Source organism: Herpailurus yagouaroundi, unplaced genomic scaffold, assembly GCF_014898765.1.
Source record: "Herpailurus yagouaroundi ecotype Mexico unplaced genomic scaffold, PumYag 67525, whole genome shotgun sequence".
Lineage (NCBI taxonomy): Eukaryota > Metazoa > Chordata > Mammalia > Carnivora > Felidae > Herpailurus > Herpailurus yagouaroundi.
The window spans coordinates 3241973-3263229 of NW_024420331.1; the positions used below are offsets into that span (position 1 = coordinate 3241973).

Consider the following 21257-nt stretch of genomic DNA (forward strand, 5'->3'; position numbering starts at 1 on the left):
TCCTTGGGGAGCAAACATTGCTTCCTTCAATGCTTGAGACCCATGCGAGGCAGAGGAATGACAGCACCTAACACGTCTTGCAAGGATCACTTGTCTGAAAAAAAAATTCCGACAGAGCAACTGAAATGACCAAAGGCTACACAAGAGTATGCTGAACCGCACCAGGAAACGCACCGTCCACACCAGGGAGAAGCGCATGGCAGCTGGGAGGACGTCTCCGCCCATCACTCTAGGAAAACTGACAAGGAATGAAGACGTTTCATGATGCTAAGCGCATGTGAGGATCAGGGCTCTCAATCGCCATTCACAGCAGTGCAAAACTTTCAGCGTACGTGCCTTTAGACCCACACATCTCATTGCTGAGTCTCGGTCCACGGGAACCGTCATTCCTGCAAGGCTGGGGCCCACAAAAAGACGTGCAGTTTGTGGAAAGAGAAGACTGCAGCCATCGAAGACGTCTAGCCGCAGAGTGATGGCTGTGCCTCCTAAGCTATGCATCACGTACCGTATTTGACTATGCCGGGCTTAATTGATTTCAATGTTTAGATAAAAGCCTGGAAGGGTTCACGTCAAACCATTAATGGTAGGAAGTGGGATTAGAGAAGGGAAAAACAGCTGGTCTCTATTTATTGATTGTGCCTGTGACAAAAACGATGTATTCATGTACTGTTTTTGTAATAAAAACAAAGAGGAAAATACAAGTGTGCGTGCACGTATGTAAGCATGCCTGTGGTATATGCGGACATCACGTACAAGCATACACGGGCATGTGTTTCTGGCTCTGGCGCGTGTACACATATGTTCACGCACACACGCACGCGCAGCCCCCGCAGGTACTGCCCGGTGGGGTGGGGGGAGGTCCTCACCCCCAGGCAGAGCCGCTGATAAACTCACAGATTTCTGTTAGCTGGGGAGGAGTTTTATCTCCCAAATAGGTTAAAGACCATACGTAATCGCATCACATACACAATTGTTTGGAAATGCCCCGAACAGGGCAGGTGCCGGGTAGAAAGAAGTACGATCTCCCATGCTCCCAGCAGCTTCTCTACCCACTGGAGCTCCTGGGGTCACCCACGCAGACCACAGGCGTGGCCCCACTAAGACATCGCAGTCCTCCAGCACAGAGAAGGGTTTCTTGGCCTCGGCGCTGGGGACACACGGCAGGGATCATGCTTTGTGTGGGTCCGGCCCGTGCGCCATAGGATGACGGAGTGACAGGCCTGGGGCCCGCCGACTGGATGCCGATAGCAGGTCCCCCACAGTCGTGACAACCACAAGTGCCTCAAGACAGGGCCGGAAGTCCCCTGGGGGTAAAGGGTCCCCTGCCCCCGAACTGAGAACCCCTGTGCTAGAGGGAAGACAGGCAGCGCTCGTGCAAGCCGGCCCAGGAGGTCCTCACGTAAATGGTGCCAGTGCAGCCCAGAAAGGCGTTCCCGAGAAGCCCTCACTGTCCCACAAAGGCTGAAGCGCCCAGGGCGGGACCCCACCCCCCACTCCCATAGCTGGCAACCTTGAAATAGTACTTTCATTTAAAAGATATTGATGAAATGCGGTGTCCTCCCCTGCATATCTGCCTTAAATACTTGCCTTTTCGCCCAAATGTATTATCTCAACATTGAAAAGGCGACTCCCTGTGTACCGATGCTATCTCTAGAAAACAAAAAAAAATCACTTGCTATGTTGAGAAAATGTCACAGCAAAGCACGGAACAATTAAGTTCCTAAGTGTAGCAACCTTCTATCTTCTGCATTTTAAAACAGCGCAGCAAATTCCAAGCACCCACACTGCGTAGTCCAGTAGAAACATGCAGGAATGAGTAGAGGAACATTCCACGGGGACAACAGCCCCTGGCAGACGGCAGCGAGCTCAAGAGCAGGAACGCGCGGTAGATGGACAATACGGCCACGGAGCCCAGCAGCAAGGCTGAACGGATCTGGCGGCAGTCCGTGTGGAAACATAAAGCCCACTGCACATGCGAGGGGGGAAGCCAGGAAGAGCCGGGTGTCAGAGCTCCGAGCAAACAGAAGGCCCGTGTCAGGCCCTCTAGCAGGGGAGTCACCTGATCCGCTTTGGTTGCTATTTTTACATTTTCTACAAAGGCAACCAAGTGGATTACCAGACATCAGGAATGATACAGTCGATCGAGCAGACCCAACTATTTCGCTTCCAGAAAGGACTCCCTCACCCCACTGGGCATTCCGCTGCTTCTCCCCCAACCCTCCAAGAAAACAGTTCGCATGTGACTCAAGAAACTTTTTTCAAAACGATATGCTTTGTAGCTTTCCAAAGCACAGATCTGGAAATGATTTGGTTTTAAGGCTCTTTTCAAAAGACACAAAAGAGAGAAAGTGTCTGAAAAGAGGACACAAAAGCCACGGCAGGGTCAGAATATAGAAAACGGGGTCCTGGGGACATGGGGAGGGGTATGACGTGCTAAAAACCCTGCCTGCCTGTGAGGACTGCACACTGCCTCTCAATCCTGCCCCTGGCTACGGTTAGGACTGGGACAGGGGGACAGAAAGATGAATTTTGAAAATGTACAGACAGGGTCGAGTCTCAATTTTCAGAGGGCAGATGATTTACAGCAAAGGTCAACAAAAGTGGCTACGCTTCAGTTCTATCGAAATCCAAACAGACCGGGGGCCGCCAGCACGTGCTGACCTAGTCCTTATTAACCCGTCTTTTAAACCAAGATGCGTGGCTTTCTCCATTAACCTACAGAGTCGGAAAGGGCACATATAGAAGACAAGGCGATTGTGTTGAAGCCTTGGTGGGAAGGCAGGGAGGGCGGGAGCCAGGTGTCTCTGTCTTTATTAAATCATGGCTTTATAACTGTTCACAAGAGTGACCGTTTCACATTTTGAATGCATAGGAAATTCTGCTGTGGGTATTGGGAAGCTTCCACAGAAAGGAAGATCTTTGATTTTATATTCCACCAGACACTGCTTTCTGAGAAAAAGTGGACGATCCCACACTGGAGTTCCACAAAACCTCTTTCCATGAGAGAAAGGAAGGAAGCAGAAGGCAAGATTGGAAAAAGGAGCTTACCTCTTTCTGGCTTCCTCATACTGCCAATTAAGCCTGACTCGGTCTACAAGTCTTGTCTTATCATCAAAGACAAACTTTCCGGAACAGAAGGAAAAAAAAAGGGGGGGGGGAGGGAAACATATTAAAACATATTTTCAAAATAGAAAATTCATTTCAACTTTTAGCAACAGTGAAGAAGATCTTATTTTGTCTTTAAATTTCCACTTTTCGGGACGCCCGGGGGGACTCAGTCGGTCAAGGGTCAGACTTCAGCTCAGGTCATGATCTCACAGTTTGTGAGTTTGAGCCCCACGTCGGGCTCTGTGCTGACATCTCGGAGCCTGGACGCTGCTTCAGATTCTGTGTCTCTCTCTCTCTCTCTCTCTCTCTCTCTGCCCCTCCCCCACTCGTGCTTGATCGCGCGCTCTCTCTCTCTCTCTCAAAAAAGAAAACAAATGTCCCCTTTTCAAGGGTCTGGAAGGAAACACACCAAATAATACTTAGCTGTCACCTCTGGTTGCTAGAAGCTGGGCGTGGGGCTGGGAAGCTCTGCTTTTCAAACACTGGTGGGTCTGTTTGTATTTTTTACCAGTGGAAGTGTATTCATCTATTGTATAATTCCTAACAACAAATTAAGTTTAAAAAACAAAATAGGGAATTCCTTAGTAAAAGTTGACACAAAGGCATAAACGTCCGTCCCACTTGGTACAGTACATTTTGTCATTCTTCAATAAATGCAGAATAACGATGTTCTCCTGAGAAGTCACACGATCGGAAGACGACAGGCTTAGCTGTGTTAGGCATGGGCTACAGGACTCCTTCTAGTGTCACATGGCATGTTAAAGAGCTCAAGGTCAAAAGGAAATAAAGCAAGGTCTGGAAAAGCCTGGATCTGGGCACATCACCTTAGGAGTTAGAATTGAAATGTGGTGCCCTGACATGATCATTAGTTGTTCTTATTTTCTTACCAATTACACCGAACAAAACAAATTCCTAAAACAAAACAAAAAAAGACCCGTATGGGAGGTAATCGTAGCTCACCTTGGTCACTTCTTTCATTCCTGGAAATCTATGACACCATCATTAAATCGATCCTCTCTGTAGATCTGACCTTAACTAGACCATGGCCTCCAAGTCATTTTTTTAAATAACGTCATGTCAGCAAATATTTGAAAATATTCTATCTGAATGATCAGTGATGAATTTATTGATACCAGTGTTGATATACATCAATAGGAATGTCTTTATCTTCATCGTCTTGAATGGCGAGATGGAAGAAATGCCTTACGAGGGGCTGAGCATTCTCCAATGAGATGTGTCATAATTTTACACATTTTACAGCCTCCCCACGGTTTCCTCAACACACACACACACACACACACACACACACACACACACACACACTCCTATGCTTTGACGTCACATCTCCAGGAGCCATCTACGCTGGAAACGAGCTACATGTCACCTCACCACCTTGTTTGTCGGAGACTCCTGCAGCTGACCCATCATCAAGACCAACAGATATTTCTTCAACCTGTTCTTGATGCTCCTGTAGATCTCTGAGCTCTGTTTTTGCACTCTTCTTTGAGAACAAAATGGACATCTTGGTCAAAAAAGGAAAAACCTACGGCCCAATGGATTCAGCAGGTTCCTGCTTCACAGTTCCTACGTAGCATGTACCCCAACCATCGAATCCCAGCATTAGGCCTGCAGCGTGTATACATCTGTGTTTGCAAAGTCCTGGGGTCAAAAAGCATAGCCAATTATGTCCACACCCATCCCACAAAACTGATGACCCAAAGTGATAACTAAGCCAAGTACGCAGACGTCTAAGATGGTGCCCAGTAGACTCCACCTCTTGGGATTTGCCCCATGTGTGAGCCCCTTGAGAGTGCTCTAGAGCCATGATTACCAATAGAATACAACAGAGATGATAAGAAGCCATTTCTGTGACCAGGTTACAGAAGACAGTGACTTCCATCTTGCTGGCAGACTCTCTCAGCTTGCACACTTTGATGAAGCAAGCTATGGTGCCAGAGAGGTCCATACGGCAAAGAAGCAAAACCCTCTGTCCCACGACCCGTGGGGAAGTGAATCCTGTCAACAATCACGTGAGCTTCAAAGTGGCCTCTTCCCCAGTCAAGTCCTTGGATGAGACTGCAGCCCTGGCTGATGCCTTGATTGCAGTTTCGTGAGAGCCGCTGAAGCAGATGGCCCACCCAGACTCCTGACCCACAGCAGAAGTCTGAGATAATCGAAGTGTGATGTTTTAAGATGCTACATTTTGGAGTAATCTGTTAGGCAGTAATAGCCCACTAATCCAATTACGGCCTTTCAATATCCTTTTTTATAACGACATGATATAAACAGGGGTTTAGACATCAGAAACGTTGATTCAAACCCAGCCAGCCCTGGCTACATGACCTTAGCTGACTCGGCACCTGATCCCCTCGTCTATCAAAAGTATATGGAAACAACTAATAAGGTAACAGCCATGAAGCGGTCAGTCCAGGGCCAGCCCCAGTAAACTCACAAACGATAACAATTTACTCCTTGAGTTACTGCAACGGCATGACCAGCCACTCCCCACCTGATATTTTTAGAAAGTCTTACCTAAGCATTAGAGAACCTTTGTTTCTTCCAAACTAGTCGAATCTCTAAATTCTAATCCTAACCTATGATAAGGGCAATTATTCATGGAATTCAATGAGTCTTATACTTCTTTCTTTCCTGCACACCAAACCCTTTAGGCAAAAATAGCAGGCATTTCTGACTTACAGATTCTTTTCTCTGTGTCTTTACATAGATGGTGACCCTATCCTTTAAAACCAAAATTGCCTGGTCAAAAACGTCTACGCGGACTTTTGAAAACAGGGAGGGGAAAATTGAAAATAGGGCTGTTCTGGGACGTCCAGGACAAAAAGAGTCATTATTTACCATAGTACTCTCAAAGAGATACTATTTGCCTAAACTTCAAAATATTAGTTAATTATTTAAAACCCAGAGTTTTTGTCAAGGGTCTTTTCCCCCTGTTTCCTTTTCTTGATGTAATTTTGGGGAGGGCATTCCACATTCCATTGATGTCTCGTCTTTACTTAATAAGCTCTAAGAAAAAGAAGCCATCTTTTTTTTTCAATTTGTTTTCCATTTGTAATAAACTTCACTCAATAACATTACAACAGGAGTGTCTTTAAGCATTCACCACCCTGCTTCAGATGACGACTGCCAACTTTGTTTTTGTGGCTAACTCAAGGCTTCACTAATTGCCAAAAGGGGCCTTATGAAATTCTTCCAAGTCCCAAGCAAAATTAATTTTGATTCAATTCAATTTCCTGACATTCTTTTAGAAGAATAAGAAATAGCATCAAAGTATAACCCAAGGGTGCCACAGCCACAAAGCCTCGGAAAATCACTGGGCTAAGCCAACGATCGGTAAACTATGGCCCCCACAGGCCAAACCCAATCCTGTTTTTAAAAATAAAGCTTTATTGGAACACAGCCCTGCCCGTTTGTTCGCACACTGCCTATGGCTGCTTTTGCATTCTAACAACACAGCTGGATAGTTATGGCAAAGGTCTAAAATATTTACTATCTAGGGGTGCCTGGGTGGCTCAGTCGGTTAAGCGTCCGACTTCGGCTCAGGTCACGATCTTGTTCCCGAGTTCGAGCCCTGCATCGGGCTCTGTGCTGACAGCTTGGAGCCTAGAGCCTGCTTCAGGTTCTGTGTCTCCCTCTCTGTCTGCTCCTCCCCTGCTCACGCTCTTTCTCTCTCTCTCAAAAGTAAATAAACATTAAAAAAAAAATTAATATTTACTATCTGGGCCTTTACAGAAAAAGTTAGCTGACCCCTGCCATAAGATATCGTATGTCTGTTAAAAACACACCTAAATTCAATTCTCAAAAGGATTCTGCCAGTTTAAAGAATCCGAATCACAAGGAGAGGGGTAATAAGCCATTCGATTGCCTTCCAGGCCCCGGGACCTTCAAGCTGGATTTTTTTTCCTCCAACACAATGGCACAGAAGCCAAACCATCTCTGAAGAGAAAGTGGCAGAGGAAAACAAACGAGTGACGAGTGACGAGTGACGGCACCGCGAAGGCGGCTCTTTCCTCTCCGGGCACATTCGGCCCTCCCCTCAACCCCAGCCCCGCCCCCCCCCCCAGTTCCTGGCATACCTCTCCAACGATGTCGGTCTGAGACCCAGCGTCGCAGAACTGGTGAGGTAAAGAATCGCCAAGCACACCTGGATTGTGAGGGAGCTCCGGCAGAGGGTCGGTGAGAGAAAAGCTATTCCTGAAGCCGTCGGTCAGCTTGGCCAGGCTCTGGAAGAGAAGGAAACGAGCCGCCTGAACAGAGGTGGTGACGCTTCCCTTCCCGCTGAGGGCCGCCCCTGGCGCCGGCCCACCCCACCCCTCCCCCACCAGGTGGAGAAGCCAAGTTTACCGCCACGTGCACCTTTAATACAATTCTTCGTCATTTACGTCCCCCTGTGACCGAGTCCCCCTGCCAGCATGTGGCTAACGTAGACAACTGCCGGGGTACCACTGTTACTGTTTTTCTTCTTTAGGAAACGCAGCGTGTTTCAACACACACACGCACACACGCACACACGCACACACGCACGGTACCTGTGTGAGACGGTGGATGTGTTAACTAACTTTATCGTGGTAATCATTCCAGATTATATATGTATATCAAATCATTAGGTTGTATACCTTAAGTTTATATAATTCTGTCATCTGTACCTCAATAAAAGGGGGGAGCACTGCCATCCAAAACGTTCTATCAATAAATGAGTCTGAGATGAATGCCACCTCGAGATTTTGATAAACCACACAGAAGCAAAACCACTCCCAGATGATGTTTACGTATTTTCACAACCTGGTTTTTCAGGTGACTGTACATGACCAAGAGTCCTCTCACGTGATGTCAGTTGGCCAAAAACCAGAGTATGTCTTCTGGCACACGTAACCCCTTTGGGTGCAAGTCAAAGAGCAATGAGATTTTCTACAAGTTTTTAGAAGACTTTTGAACGTTTTTATCTTCAGCAGACATTGCTGCGGACACCAGGACGCGCAGGAGCGGTATAACACACGTAGCTGGTTCTGGCTCTAGACAAAGGCATCTTGGAATGGGCCGGTACCATTAAGCTCATAAAAGAAAGACAAAACAACTTCTTTGATTTTACTAGAGAGGACGTTCCCCATGCCTCTCCCAGGAGCGTCTCAGAGAAGATGCTGGGGTCTGAAGCTTCTTCTAGAAATTCTATCTCCAGCCCCCACACTGGGGAACCCACTCGAGGCAACTGGGCGGTCGCCCCCGCCCTGCACGCCTGGATCGGCCAGTGCGGAGCAGTTAGCACAACCTCCAGGGGCAGAGCCTCCAAGCCCCCGTGGTGAAATGCCGCTTGGTTCACCCCTGGGGTTTAGGCTCACGTTATGATGGGTGACATCCATACAGCACCTTGTCCGACACCGCACTCAGAGGCCTCAGTAAATGGCAGTAGCTGTTCTTGCTACCAGTGCTCGGAGACAATCTAACCATCGATCGTTTACTTTCATGACCTGGAGAGGGCGTGTGAAAATACAGATGTGTGGGCCACACCTCCAGAGCCTTATCTAGTAGGCCCGGGGCAGGGCCCGGGAATGGGCAACTCAGTGACCACTGTGGGGACAAGTCTGTTGGATCCTTGACCTCAGGAAGCACTGCCATGGAAGGCAGCTATCTGTGCACCTGTCTCATTTGGCCTACGAGTCTGAGCGCTGCTTCACGTGCCCTTGTATGCCCTACATTCTGCGGAATCTAGACCGGTGCCTACTAGGTACTCCGTGTGTGGAACACGAAATGAAAGCCGTAACAGAAACATCTGAAAGCACCCGAGCATCAAGCAAAAAGACCAGCGCGCACCCATTTGCAAACACTCAAGCTTTTTCTAAAAATAACAAAATATACAGAAGCGCGAGGAACAAAAAATGCTCCACTGATGGCAGCCATGGAACCGAAATGTACGCACGCAGTAGGGTACTTCGCGGCCACGTCAGGGAATGAAGCGGCGCGTGGTGGACAGATGCAGAAAAAGAGACGGGGTGTTATCGTTAGGTGAGGAAGCCGGGGCAGGGGAGCAGCAGGCATAGTCCTAGCTCCCCGTGAGGATGGCTGAACACGCGTTCACACTCTCCCGCGGCTGCATAAACACTAGCCAGGTATACGGGAAGCTAATAAAAGTAGTTACAGGAGACAAGCGAATGAGGCAACAGCAAGACCTGTCATCATAGACTTTTTAAATTTTTTGATTATTGAACAATAGGCATCACCCATTTTTGTGGCTTAAGTCGTGTCCTCCGGAAAGTTACGTTCAAGTCCTAAGAATCTGGGAACGCGGGCTGCTTTGGAAATGGAGTCCTTGCGGACGGAATCAAGTTAAGGTGAGGTGATACAGAATTAGAGTGGGTTCTAATCCAATGATTGGCACTCTTATAAGAGGAGACCATTTAGATGCGGGGACACAGGGAGGGCACCATGTGACGAGGAAGGCAGAGGCTGGAGCAATGCAGCTACAAGCTGAGGGATACCAAGGAATGCCAGAAGCTGGAAGAGGTGAGGAAGGATCCTCCCCTACCGCCTCAGAGATGGCAGGGCCCCGTCGGCACCTTGACTCTGGCCTTCTGGCCGCCAGACCCTGGGAGAATAAATTTCTGTTGTTCTATGCCAGTGTGTGCTCCTTTGTCATGGCGGCCCTAGGAATAACTAGTACCCGTATTTGAAAACGTTTTAATATACAGTATACATAAATATACACACATAAAGAACAAATATACACATATATGTATGATATATATGCGTGTGTTTAAAAATATATGGATTGCATATATAATACATATATAACATAATATATATGGTAAGTACATATTTTCCTAAAATTTTAAATAAAAGACAGACACGTAGGCAGGCAGACGAATGGACATGGGATCTGAAGAGTGCCAGGCCCTTACCTGCATCAGGTCCCGCCTCTCCTTCTCGCCTGTGCAAATGGCTTTCTTGATGGTCCGGAGCTCACTCATTATGGCCTGTGCCTCATCCAGCTTGTAGTTGGTGTGAGTGCTTGACATCTTACGATCAATCCTGGTTAAAAAATAAAAATAAGAGATTATAACATTCCATTACACAATAACAACAACAACAACAACAACAACAACAACATAACTCAAAAGCTTTACAGAAAGGTGGGAAACGGTTAAAAGCGTTGTGGCAAAGAGAAATAAAGATCCCATAAAACCTTTCTTGCTTGTGGTAAATACGCAGAGATGAGCCTTCGCCGGTGGACGGTTTCCTTTGCTCCAGGAACATCCAATGCAGGTGAGGACCTTCGAATCAGGATTCCCATGACCTCTACTAATGATCAGGCAACAAACACTGGCTTAAGTAATATCCTGAGATGGTAAACTCCTCTCTGAGAGGGGGATCATGTCTTACTTGTTTATCCCCGGCATCTGGGTTAGCGGTCAAAACTGTCTATTAAATAAACATACGAATGACATCTGTGTCCAAGGAGAGCATATGGGAAACAGCAAAATGTTGTGAACTTTTAATAGCGATGCCTTCTATAAAATTGGAAACTCTGTCTCCGCTACCTTCTTCCATCTCATTCTCGTTCTGATCTCCCTCTCTCTCTCTCTCTTTCTCCTTACTACTCACCTCCTCAGTTCTTTCTTTCAATCCAAACATCCGTTCATCCATCCTTCCTTCCATCCATCCATCCAAACTCCCTCCCTCCCTCCCTCCCTCCCTCCTTCCATCCTTCCCTTCCTTCCTTCCAGCCAGGCCGCCCCCAGGCACACAAGGCCTGCTTCCAGGTGGTGGAAACAGAGTGCTGACCGAGAGACTCGGCCTGGCTCTGGCCTCCACAAAGCAGGCCGCCTCCCGCACACAGCACGTCCTTTGTCTCCCTCCCTTACCTAAGTCTTGAGGCTTGGAAACCCGCGGGGCTAAAGCAGTTGGAATACTCTGATCCAGAAAGGGGCACGAACTCCGCCGCTTGAAAGTAGTTAGCACGCCTTTCAGATTCCAGACCCACCATTACGCAGGTTCCGGTTCGACACCGTTCTTCCCCACGTTACCGGAAAATCTGGATCCTTAACGGCCAGCCCAAACTCGCCGGTTTTCCGCTCACGAAAGCATCCTGGCACACTGGTGAGGACCAGTGACGCTGCAGCACTACAGCGGGACCCTGGGCAAGCGGCTTGGCCTCTGTAAACCTCGGGTTCACGTTTCCCCCACTTAATGAGGAAAGGCCAGGCGTGTAATGTTAGCGGTGATCATTATTATCGTCAGGATAACACTGAATCAGTGTATTCATGGGAGAAAAAGTAAATAATTCACCAACTCTGGTTCTTTAGGCCCGGAGTTGATCTGAGCTCTCACGACCCTTGGAATAAGAGAAGGACAAATACACCAAGGCAGGAAACCATTCCCTCCCTTTGGAACCGGGCTTCAGGGCTCCACGGCCACTGCCGGCACTGCATCAGCTGCAAATCACGTATTTACAAAACCTGGCCCTGAGTTCTCTTTCACGGAGTCAACGCCACGGGCCCCCACCCATCCAGGGGTGACACGCTTCCATCCCAGCAGGGCCTGGCCACGCGTTTTCCCATTTCAGCTGTTCTCCAGAGAACCAAGGGTCTCCAATGGAGGGCGGAAGTAAGAGGCCGTCCATCTCACAGCGCCACATCCGCCGAAGAAGTGGCCCGGTTTTTCTTGCAGGGAAAAGCTAGACTCGTTTACGTAACAGGGTCTCCTGGCACCCATCCTCTGATAAAAGGCTTTCCCATACATCTCATTTAATGTCACAGCCAACAACCCGCAGAGGCTCATGAAGTCGGTAGAAGGGTTCCATCGTTCTCAGACAAAACACCAAGGCCGGGCAAGTCTGACTTCCCTGTGACAGTCAATGCCCAGCGCCTCTGCTAACCAGGTCTACTGCTCCAGAACGAAAAACGCAGCAAATAGATCCTCGCCTGACGCCGACACCCCCGTGGAGAAATGAACTCCACTGCACCGAGCACAAGGTTTTCAAGTGCTTGAAAATCAAAGCTAATCAAACAGCCACAGAAGTACAGACACACGCTCCCGGCGCTAAGGCTGTGACGTGAGACCCTACGCATGTCAGCTCCAGCTTTATACGTAAGTGTTGTGACTTCCTTACGGCTTTCGGTAGCAAGAACGCCTGCGCGTGGCCATCACATCAGTAAACCCAGGGGCTGAGCCAGCAGCCCGTCAAGGCACCAGGCCCCAGGACGGGAACGGCTGCCACACACAGGAAAACAGGCCGCAATTCCCTCAGGAAGAGGGATCGGCAGCCCCGTAATTCATGCCGCCGGCGGACGCTGCACAGCACCTGGGAGAACGGAAGTTCAACTTCAAGGCCACGGACCTGCGCTCTGGCCTTGGCTATACCCAAGTGGCTCTGGGACCTCGAAGAGGATGCAGATTGGCCTAGAACAGCTGTCTCCGCTCTGTGCCAAGGGTGTCCGGCGCGGGGAGCAGCAGCGGCTACAGGGAGGGCCCGTCTAGGGCTCGAGGACCCTCACCCCTGCTTCAGCGAGCACCTCCCCTTTGCTCCGTCTCAGACATTCTGGTTGGTTCCATAGAAGATGTCATGTGCAGGAAAGGGAAAGTAAAAAGATTCCGCTGTTAAAAAAGTGCGAAAGCTATTAGGGAACATGATCTTGAGGTCCCGGTATTTCAGAGAGAATATATAACTGTTATTTAAAAACAGTTATATACCATTATTATATTGTGCATCATATTTCACAACCGTATGTCAATATTAATGGTATAGAACAGGACATACAATCATCGAAAAGGGTCATTATGTATTATGCAAATATAACCTTAGGTAAACACTCTATACGGTATATATTATTTGATTACACTATATAATTATATAACTAGTACATTACAACAGTTGAACGTGCCAAGCACCTACCAGGCACCAGGGTCTTGCTGCACGCTTGGCGTCTGTCACCTCGTTGAGTCCCCTCAGCAGCTTTATGAGGGAAGCATAACCCTCTCAGATTTTATAATGAAAAACCTGAGGCTCAGAGAGATGACCTCCGCGGCCCCAGATGACAAGCTAAGATCCGGCAGAGCCGCAGTGTTTCGAACCCGCGTCTCCCAATTCTCAAGCCTGTGCCGGATCGCCAAGTACAATGCTGCCCCCTTGATCCCACAGGCATACTCCTGCTCAGGGCGGCCAAGGTCGGGCCCATATGCTTTTCTAAGGGCAGGCAAGGCTTCACAGAATCCCAACCACTTCCATTTTTCAACGATGATAAATTTCATCTAATAAAAACTTCAAAGGGTAGGAAACCCCTTCCTTCCCATCTGCAACATTCATTTCTTTGGGAGTTTTCTCTCTTTGCTCCAATTCCCTCTAGAACTTTGGTCAAATTCAGAGGATGTGGTCAGTGATTTGGTATTTTCTAAAATACCAAAACACTCCATTTCATAAAGGAGATCGTAACATCTGTGACTGCCAAGGAACTGTCTTTGTCTTTTTTTGATTTTAACCAAGAGCCCAAGAGAGTGCGGATACATCTCAAATAAAAGGACAGAAAAGCGGTAACTGTCAACAAAAGGTAAAAACTTAAGTTAGGACGCCCGGTGCTATGATCTGAATGTTTACGCATCCCCCTTCACATGCTGGGATCCTGACCCCCAGGGGGATGGTGTTAAGAGGTGGGGCCTTTGGGAGGCGATGAGGTCGTGAGGGAGAAGCCCCCGTGACTGGGATCGGTGGGATCAGTGCTCTAATAAAGGAGACCCCCACAGAGTTCCCTGCCCCTTCCGTCCTGCGATGCCACAGCAAGATGGTGGCTACACAGAGGCCGACCAGGCTGGCACCTTGATCTGGGACTTCCGGGCTCTGGAACTTTAAGAAATAAATTTCTATTGTTTATAAGCCACCCAGTCTGTGGTATTTTGCTTTAGCAGCCCAAATGGACTGAGGCACAGTGTAAAAAAAAAAAAAAAAAATCCAGTACCCAGACCACAGTCTCCACGTTCCAACAGCTTGAAGCAGCCTCGGGGAGGTTAAGTGACTTGCTCAGGGTCACGCAGCCAGTAAGAGGCACGGTGAAGTTCACACCAGGGCCGCTCACACCGGCTCTCAGCCTCTTCATCACTGGGCTAGCAATACGCTCAGAGTCAAGGCCTCCAAATTCACACTGTGTCACAGCCGAAGGCCACCCCCACAGCCAGTCAGATGTGGTCCCGAAGTAAACCGGTGCCCTCCAGGGTCTACTTTTGAAAGAAAGGGTTACAGGGAAAAAGGAGAAGGTGCAGCTTCAGGCGATGACAGCAGTACGGGTGAGAAGGCATTTCAGAGCATCTACGAACCTCCACCTTCTACTACCCTGGTTTCCGTATCTGTTGTTGGATTTAAGACGTCAAGAGAACCGCACCGGCAAACGCAACACCAAATGGCTCCTTCAACCCACGGCTTGGAAGAAAAGGGCTGCCGGGCCGCTGAAGATACTCCATGTTAACACCACACATTACAACCCAAAAGAATGAGGGGTTTTGTTACGGCTCCACCTTTTGCATCACCGGCTCTGGCAAGGGGCCCTGAAGGGACCTCAGGCAGCTTCCGGCGGCTTTCTATCAACAGCAGGGCCTGTGTGCAGCGGCAGACCTGTCCCGCGACCAGGAACGGTGTTCTTTTTGTTTCCGCCCCGCTGCTGCACGCTTTCCAGTTACCTGAGCGGTGCCGGGCTTCCGCACGGGCTGTACCTGACGGGCCATGTTACTGGGAAACTGTCGGCCTCAGCCCGTGCCGACTGTGAACGATCCCACGGTCTTCTGAAAACGCTAAACCCCCTTGGAGAGAGAACGCTCATTCCCATATCTAACACCGCGTCCTTCTAGTACAGACTGCTCGGGAGCGTGCAGTCGCTCTTGTCTGAGACACGTGGCTTTCACTTTGCGCACACCGCCCAAACGGGAAGACGCTCATCGAGCAATTACGAGGCTCGGGGCGAAAACGGTACCCCGTGGCGAAGAATGTGCCCCCTGGAAACTGGTCGTTGGAATGTTTCGTAAGCCCCTCTCTGTGATGTCAATAGCAGGAATGAGGAACAGGATTTCTTAAAACACAACAGAGCACGGCGCGTGGACGACAAGGTAGTGCTGGAGGGCGGTTAGTAAGAAGGTGACCGGGCCGATGTACACAGTCCTCCGGTGGTCCAGGCAGCCCAGAGGGTGCCAGTGTCCGGCAGTGACGCGAACCGCGTCACAGCTCCCAGCGGGCAGGAGCGGCGACATCAGCCACTCCGCACAGCACCCAGGGCCGGGTCCACTCGTGCCACTCAGCCCTGCCCTGTGCCTGAAGCGTCTGGGTCCTGAGGACCCAGCAGGGAACAAGGCAGAGTCCTTGTTCCCATGTGGCACGATGCGAGTCAAGAAGAGAGACCGCACAAAGAATAAATCATTAGGGCAGGCAGCGATCGGCGTTTTAAGGAAAACGAAGCCAGGTTCCGGGACAGAGTGTGACGGAAAGGGCTCCTTTTTAGGTCCAGTGGTTAGCCAAGGATCTTGGCAAGACACCATTTGTCCAGAAAACTACAGAAAGGAGGGAACAGGCAGGCAAGTAGAATTTGGGGGAAAGAGTGTTCCAGGGACAGGGGGCCGCAAGTTCCAGTGGGGAGAGCCAGCAGGGCGGCCAGGGGGCGGACACGGGGGAGTGGGGGTGACACTGGGGGAAACGAGGTCAGGACAGGGGCCAGATCATCCGGGGACTGTATTCGAAGTGAGAGAGAAAGCCCCGGAGAGCCACAAGCACAGGCGACATTTGAAAAGTCGCCACGGCCACAGCGTGAGAACGGTGAGCCGTAACAGCCACCGTGCTAGAAGCTGGGAGAAGGAACGGGGGTCAGGTGTGATAACAGCACACCAAGAACAACGGGTGGTAAAAAGGTGGGCAGGACAGTGCCCCCTGCCAAAGCGTCTCGGGCTGTCACACCAGCTCTCGGGGACCTCACGGGTGTCTCAGTAGAAAAAAGGCTTCAACGGCACGTAAGCGTGGGAAACTCAGGGTGAAGCAACGTTAAATGAGCTTTCTGGCTGCAGGACAACTGGGAATCTAACACGAGGTACGTTCCAGATCTCCAGGAGATCTAGAATAACTAGAGAGGGAACTCTCCCACACCCACTGGCACACTCAGCGCATTCTTGTACATCACCCGTTCGGGGAGCTGTGCACATGCCACTCCTGAGCCCTCCGCCTTTGCCCCTGGAGGGGAGGAACAAGTTACATTAAGATAATTTTCCCAAACACCCTTTGGAAACTTTAGGGCAGGGAGCGCAGCCGCCTTTTCATTGGAAAAGCTCAAGTTTTCTAGAAAAAGACTTCCGTTACCCGTAAACGCTGCTCCGATCGTCTGACTTTTAGTAAGAGCCTCAAGAGAAATTCAAATGACAACCACGCCGAGATACTCTCTCCCGCCTCTGCGCCTGGCAACGACGCGAAAGCTCGACAACACATTCTGTCGGCACAGCCGTGGCAACAGAAACTCACCTGTCAGTGGCGGGGAGGCAACGTGGTAGAGAGAGGGATCTGGCCACATCTCCTAACGCGACCAGGGCATTTACCCTTTGACCCAGCAAACCCACTTTCGGGAACTTATCCTGAACGCCTTCCTACCCACACGGGCACAGCAGCAGGTGTAAAGCTGATGGGAAACATTATACACGGGCGAATGAGGCTGACGACGCCAGGACCCACCAACAATCTCCGCATCCCAAGAAATGGGACTTTGCCCAGCCCAGCCCCTCGCCCGGCCCAGGGCGGGGGGGGGAAAGAGAAAGAGAACCTGAACTCAAATCAGATCAAGCCTCACAGACTAATGACACTAGTTTGCATAAGTAGCAAGGGACAGAGGAACGTGTCAAGTGAGCCCCCAAGGGCCAAAGCAGCAAAATCCAGTATCAGGGAAATTCTACAGGACAAGCGAATTAGTTCCTTCGATGAATAAGTCGCCAGAAGGAAAGAAAAAAAAGTGCAGGGGCGTAGAGATTCACAGACACACCAACCAAACACACCGTGTGGGGCTTCTCCGAACCTGGACCAAACGAAACAGAGAAACGGGAAACGTGCTGGAGAGGGGACGATGTTACGAGAGGACTGTTAAGTGGGGAACGGGTGTTGTAGCTACGTTTTCAAAAGGGATCCGTAACTTCAGAAGAGCCATTTATGGACTCAAAAGGGTTCTGGGATTTGCTTCCGTAAGGCAGCGAGGGTCTCAGGGGTGCGGCAGGGTGACAAAACAGGACCGGCCCCTGTGTGGTGACTTTTGCCGAAGTGCGGTCAAGGCCACAGAACGGTTCCACGATACTATTCTCTCCGCCACTGTGTACGCCTGACGTTTTCCATCGTTAAAAGTTTATATGCATTACACGCACACGCTCCCACACAGGCACGTACCTATTCTATCATTAACCCAGGACGGTGTTCGTGGCCAGCTCCCATTTACAAAAATTAACAACATACACAGACCTGAAAAAAAAAAAATACAAAAGGTTCTTTTTTCCTCACTTGGACCCAAGCATAATGATGGATTTCCTTGTTAGCCAGGAAAGTTCACCAAGATAAACAAGTAAGAGTTTAAAATGTTATAAGCGGCTAAACTCCTGGCGAGGTGCTCTGGAAAAGAACAGCAGAAAATTTTCTGGAGGAAAAGCTAGGGTCTCTGGCTTAAATCGATGCTGGTAATAACATCCGAGAAGCCCTTTCGTGTACAACAGCTCGTGTATTAGGGGTGAGGCAATCACATTATCAATGCTTCCAGAAGGTTCCCCAAATGTCCTTGATAATAATGCTAATCTGCAGGATTCGATGGAAACTTAAGAGTCAATCCTCAATACCAGAAAGAGAATGAGGCTGTTTCTGTCTCCTGCGTAGCGTGTATACTCAGAGGAAGGCTATCGGATTAGTTTTCGCTTGCAAAGAAAGGTAAGCATGGCACGAGTGCCTGTGTTTTCTGTCCTTTCCGTGAGGACAGACTGAGCCTGTAGTGACAATGCAGCCACCTCTCCAGGCGGCTCGACCTGGAAAGCCGCAGTGAGTCCCCCAGGGCCGAGGCCAGGTCCAGAACCTTCTCCCAGCCTCCACTGGGGAGCACGGGCATCCTCACGGGCTCTGGAAGGGGGTGAAGACTGTCTCCTTGGCAGGGACACGTTTACCATCACCACTCCCCAACGGAGACCTTGCTAAGGAAAGCAGAAAGCAAAGACAAAGCACGCTGGCCCTTCTCTTCTTAGGAGCACGACCCATACTCCGCTCCGGCCGCAGGTGTGAAGTCACAGCTCTGCCTGCCCTGGCTGCTTGCCACCCAATAAATCTGGAGACAGCGAGGCCACCTCTTCCTATTGTTGAAATTAGTTCGACCACAAGCGATGGATTCGCTTCCTAGAGATGCTCGGTCCCCTGAGCCCCAACACCTTTGTTTTCTAGTGCTCAGTCATCGGCTGCTGTTGCAATGGAACCCGTGCGTTCACATAAAGAAACGGAGACGGCCGGAGGGACGGGCACCGGGCCGGCGATCCCGCTACAGAAGCCGGGGCCGGCAGGGAAAGGTGCCGGGCAAGGCTCCCCTCTGAGGCTCGGGGTTCCTGTGTGTCCTCACAGTGTTCCCGAACCACCCCGAACCTCTATCACCTTCCCCGGAGCTCTGCAAGCGAGAACTGAACTAGCTGTGCTCTCCAGCCGGCACGATGCCTAGCATTAAGTTAGGTATCATCTGGAGACACTGTGAAGTCCCGATTCTCCCTGGTAATGACAGAAAGCTCCTGGGTGGCCAAAGGAAAGAATGAAATCAATCTCTGATTCAGCCAGACAGCCCTTGTAACTGTAGAAGACCTCCCAAATGAAATTATTTGCTCCTGCTCGTTTCTCATCCGGCCCTTCGGCAGAAGTGACACAGGAAAACGTGGCCACAGCACACACGGACGCGCCCTAGCAGGCATCGGAGTATCTGGAGGCTGGCTGGGCCGTATGCGTAAAGTTACGGAGCACGAATTGGCGCGCCGGGAAACGCCGTAGCAAACGGACAAGATGAGGAACGCGACAGTAGCCGATACCGAGAAGGACTGATTTGCTTAAGCAGAACTTTTTTAAAAAGCCATATGGACCAGGGCTCGTTAAAGGAACTCCCACTGTAGACTGAAATCACACGAGACTGTGCACAGCTGGAAAACGGCAGAGCAGCAAAAAGCTGACAGTAAGGTTAAAGACTCCCGGCCGCACTAAGCGTGTGGATGGGATTATCAAAATCCACCGAGCGGCAGGGCCTGCAGAGGGCATGGCCACATCTCAGGGCCAGAGAAAGCCAAGCAGGACCCGGCTCCAGGGAGGACCCAGCTCAGTTTTCTACTGGGCCTCCCTTGGTGCCTATAATAGGTCCTTCATAAAGAAATGGGCCCATAAATCATCAACCAAACCGATCCTGGATGATTAAGAAGATGAATCGCAACATTAAACAGTATTAAACAACAGGGTTGGGCACGCCCAGCGATTACGCTTTATCTGAGGCTGAGATAATTATGCTTGTCCGACACTTACATTTGTATCACTTCCCTATCAAGAGCAACACATCAGTCCCGTTTGACACGCTGTCACCGCGTCCGCACACAGGATTCAAGAGAGTGACGTGCTGCCCACCCTTACGAGGCCCAGTAACCACACGGAGCCCTGCCACTCACCGAAGGCTGGCCAGAGCAGGCACTGGCACCGCCCTCTGGACAATTCGGCCCAATGATCTGAGGGTGCGCGTCTCCCCAAAATTCACAAGGTGAGCTCTAACTCCCAGTGTGATGGTATATGGGGATGGGGCCTTCTGGAGGGGGTGGGGGGCAACAAGAGTTAGATGAGGTCATGTGAGTGGGGTCCCCCACGAGGGGAGGAGAGACCCTAGAGACCAGAACTCACCACACCACCACCACCACCACCACGGAAAGACACGGCAAGAAGGCAGGAAGCAGGCCCTCACCACATACCACATTTGCCAGGACCTGATCTTGGGCTTCTGGCCTCCAGAACCGTGAGAAAGAAATGGCTGCTGTTTAAGCTCCCCGGCCAAGGATGTTTTGTTATAGCAGCCTGAGCTACTAGCACAATCCCCAGTGACTGACGGGAAGAGCAGGCACAGAAGGTCTCGTGAGGCACGTGTTCCAGTGCAGCAAGAGAAGCCAGGCTCTGAATCTCGACCGACCAGTAAGCATACAATACTCTTTCTTAAGAAAATCAATTCTTTTGGAAGGACAACACCACCATTTACGAAATGACTTGTGTTCATTGGATCTGCTGACTTAATATAGCTCACAAAAAAGAAATCCACCCCCAAACTCTTAGTCGGGACCAAGTTCTAATTGTAAAGACGCCAACAGGAAGGTCTGTAGACCAGACCGCCCCATAGGATGTTCTGTGACGATGGAGATGTTCGATTACCTGTTCTATCCGATGCAGTCACCGCTAGCCCTCTGGCTCTCAATCGGGGGCACGCGTGCCCTCCAGGGAACACTTGGCAATGTCTACAGAGAGTTTTGGCTGTCGCAACTGGGTGGGAGGGTACTACGGGCATCCAGGGGGTCAAAGCCAGGGATGCTGCTAAATATCCTGTGATGCACAGAGTTATCTGGTCCAAAGTGCCAACAGCAGCGAGGTAGAGAAAATCTCCACTGGCCACATGTGACTGCTGAGCATTTCAGATATGGCTAGGTGACTGGGCTTCTAAATTTTGAATTTTAGTTCAGTTTAATTTAAATAAACACAATTTGAGACTAAAAGCAACAGAACCAGAAGTCAAATTTAAACATCCACGGGGGTCCCGGACGGTGCGGCTACAGAGAATGTGCATGAATGTAAAATAAAGGTCTTGTTTCCCAGGTATGTCCATTTCAAGGAACCAAGTATCTTCGGGGAAAAGAAAGATTCCGAGGCTTAGGATTGGGGAAAACGTGAGCAGAAATAAAAGCATAGAAGCGGAAGGCCCGTGAAGCTTCGGGACGCACACCCAGGCACCCAACAGGCGAGCACAAGAGCAAATCATAGGAAACCCCCCCCCCCCACCGTCATCGCGGGCAACTCACTCTTGCAAGGTCTCCACCCCCTTTTCCTTGTACTGCAGTTCTTGCTTCATCTGGGTCAGCTCTCGTTTTAATCTGGAAAGCTAAAGACA

The 21257-nt window shown here is 49.9% G+C and overlaps 1 protein-coding gene across 1 annotated transcript in view; it reads right to left on the bottom strand.

Moving 5' to 3' along the window:
• The window catches only part of WWC3 (WWC family member 3), a gene marked incomplete at its 5' end in the record, with an annotated part of 109866 nt that overhangs the window by 36104 nt on the left and 52505 nt on the right, over positions 1-21257 (bottom strand). The window contains 4 exons of the mRNA XM_040467614.1: positions 3049-3122; positions 7203-7349; positions 10020-10149; positions 21169-21248. Of these exons, the coding sequence (XP_040323548.1) occupies positions 3049-3122; positions 7203-7349; positions 10020-10149; positions 21169-21248 (431 nt within the window). The remainder of the gene's footprint in view (positions 1-3048; positions 3123-7202; positions 7350-10019; positions 10150-21168; positions 21249-21257) is intronic.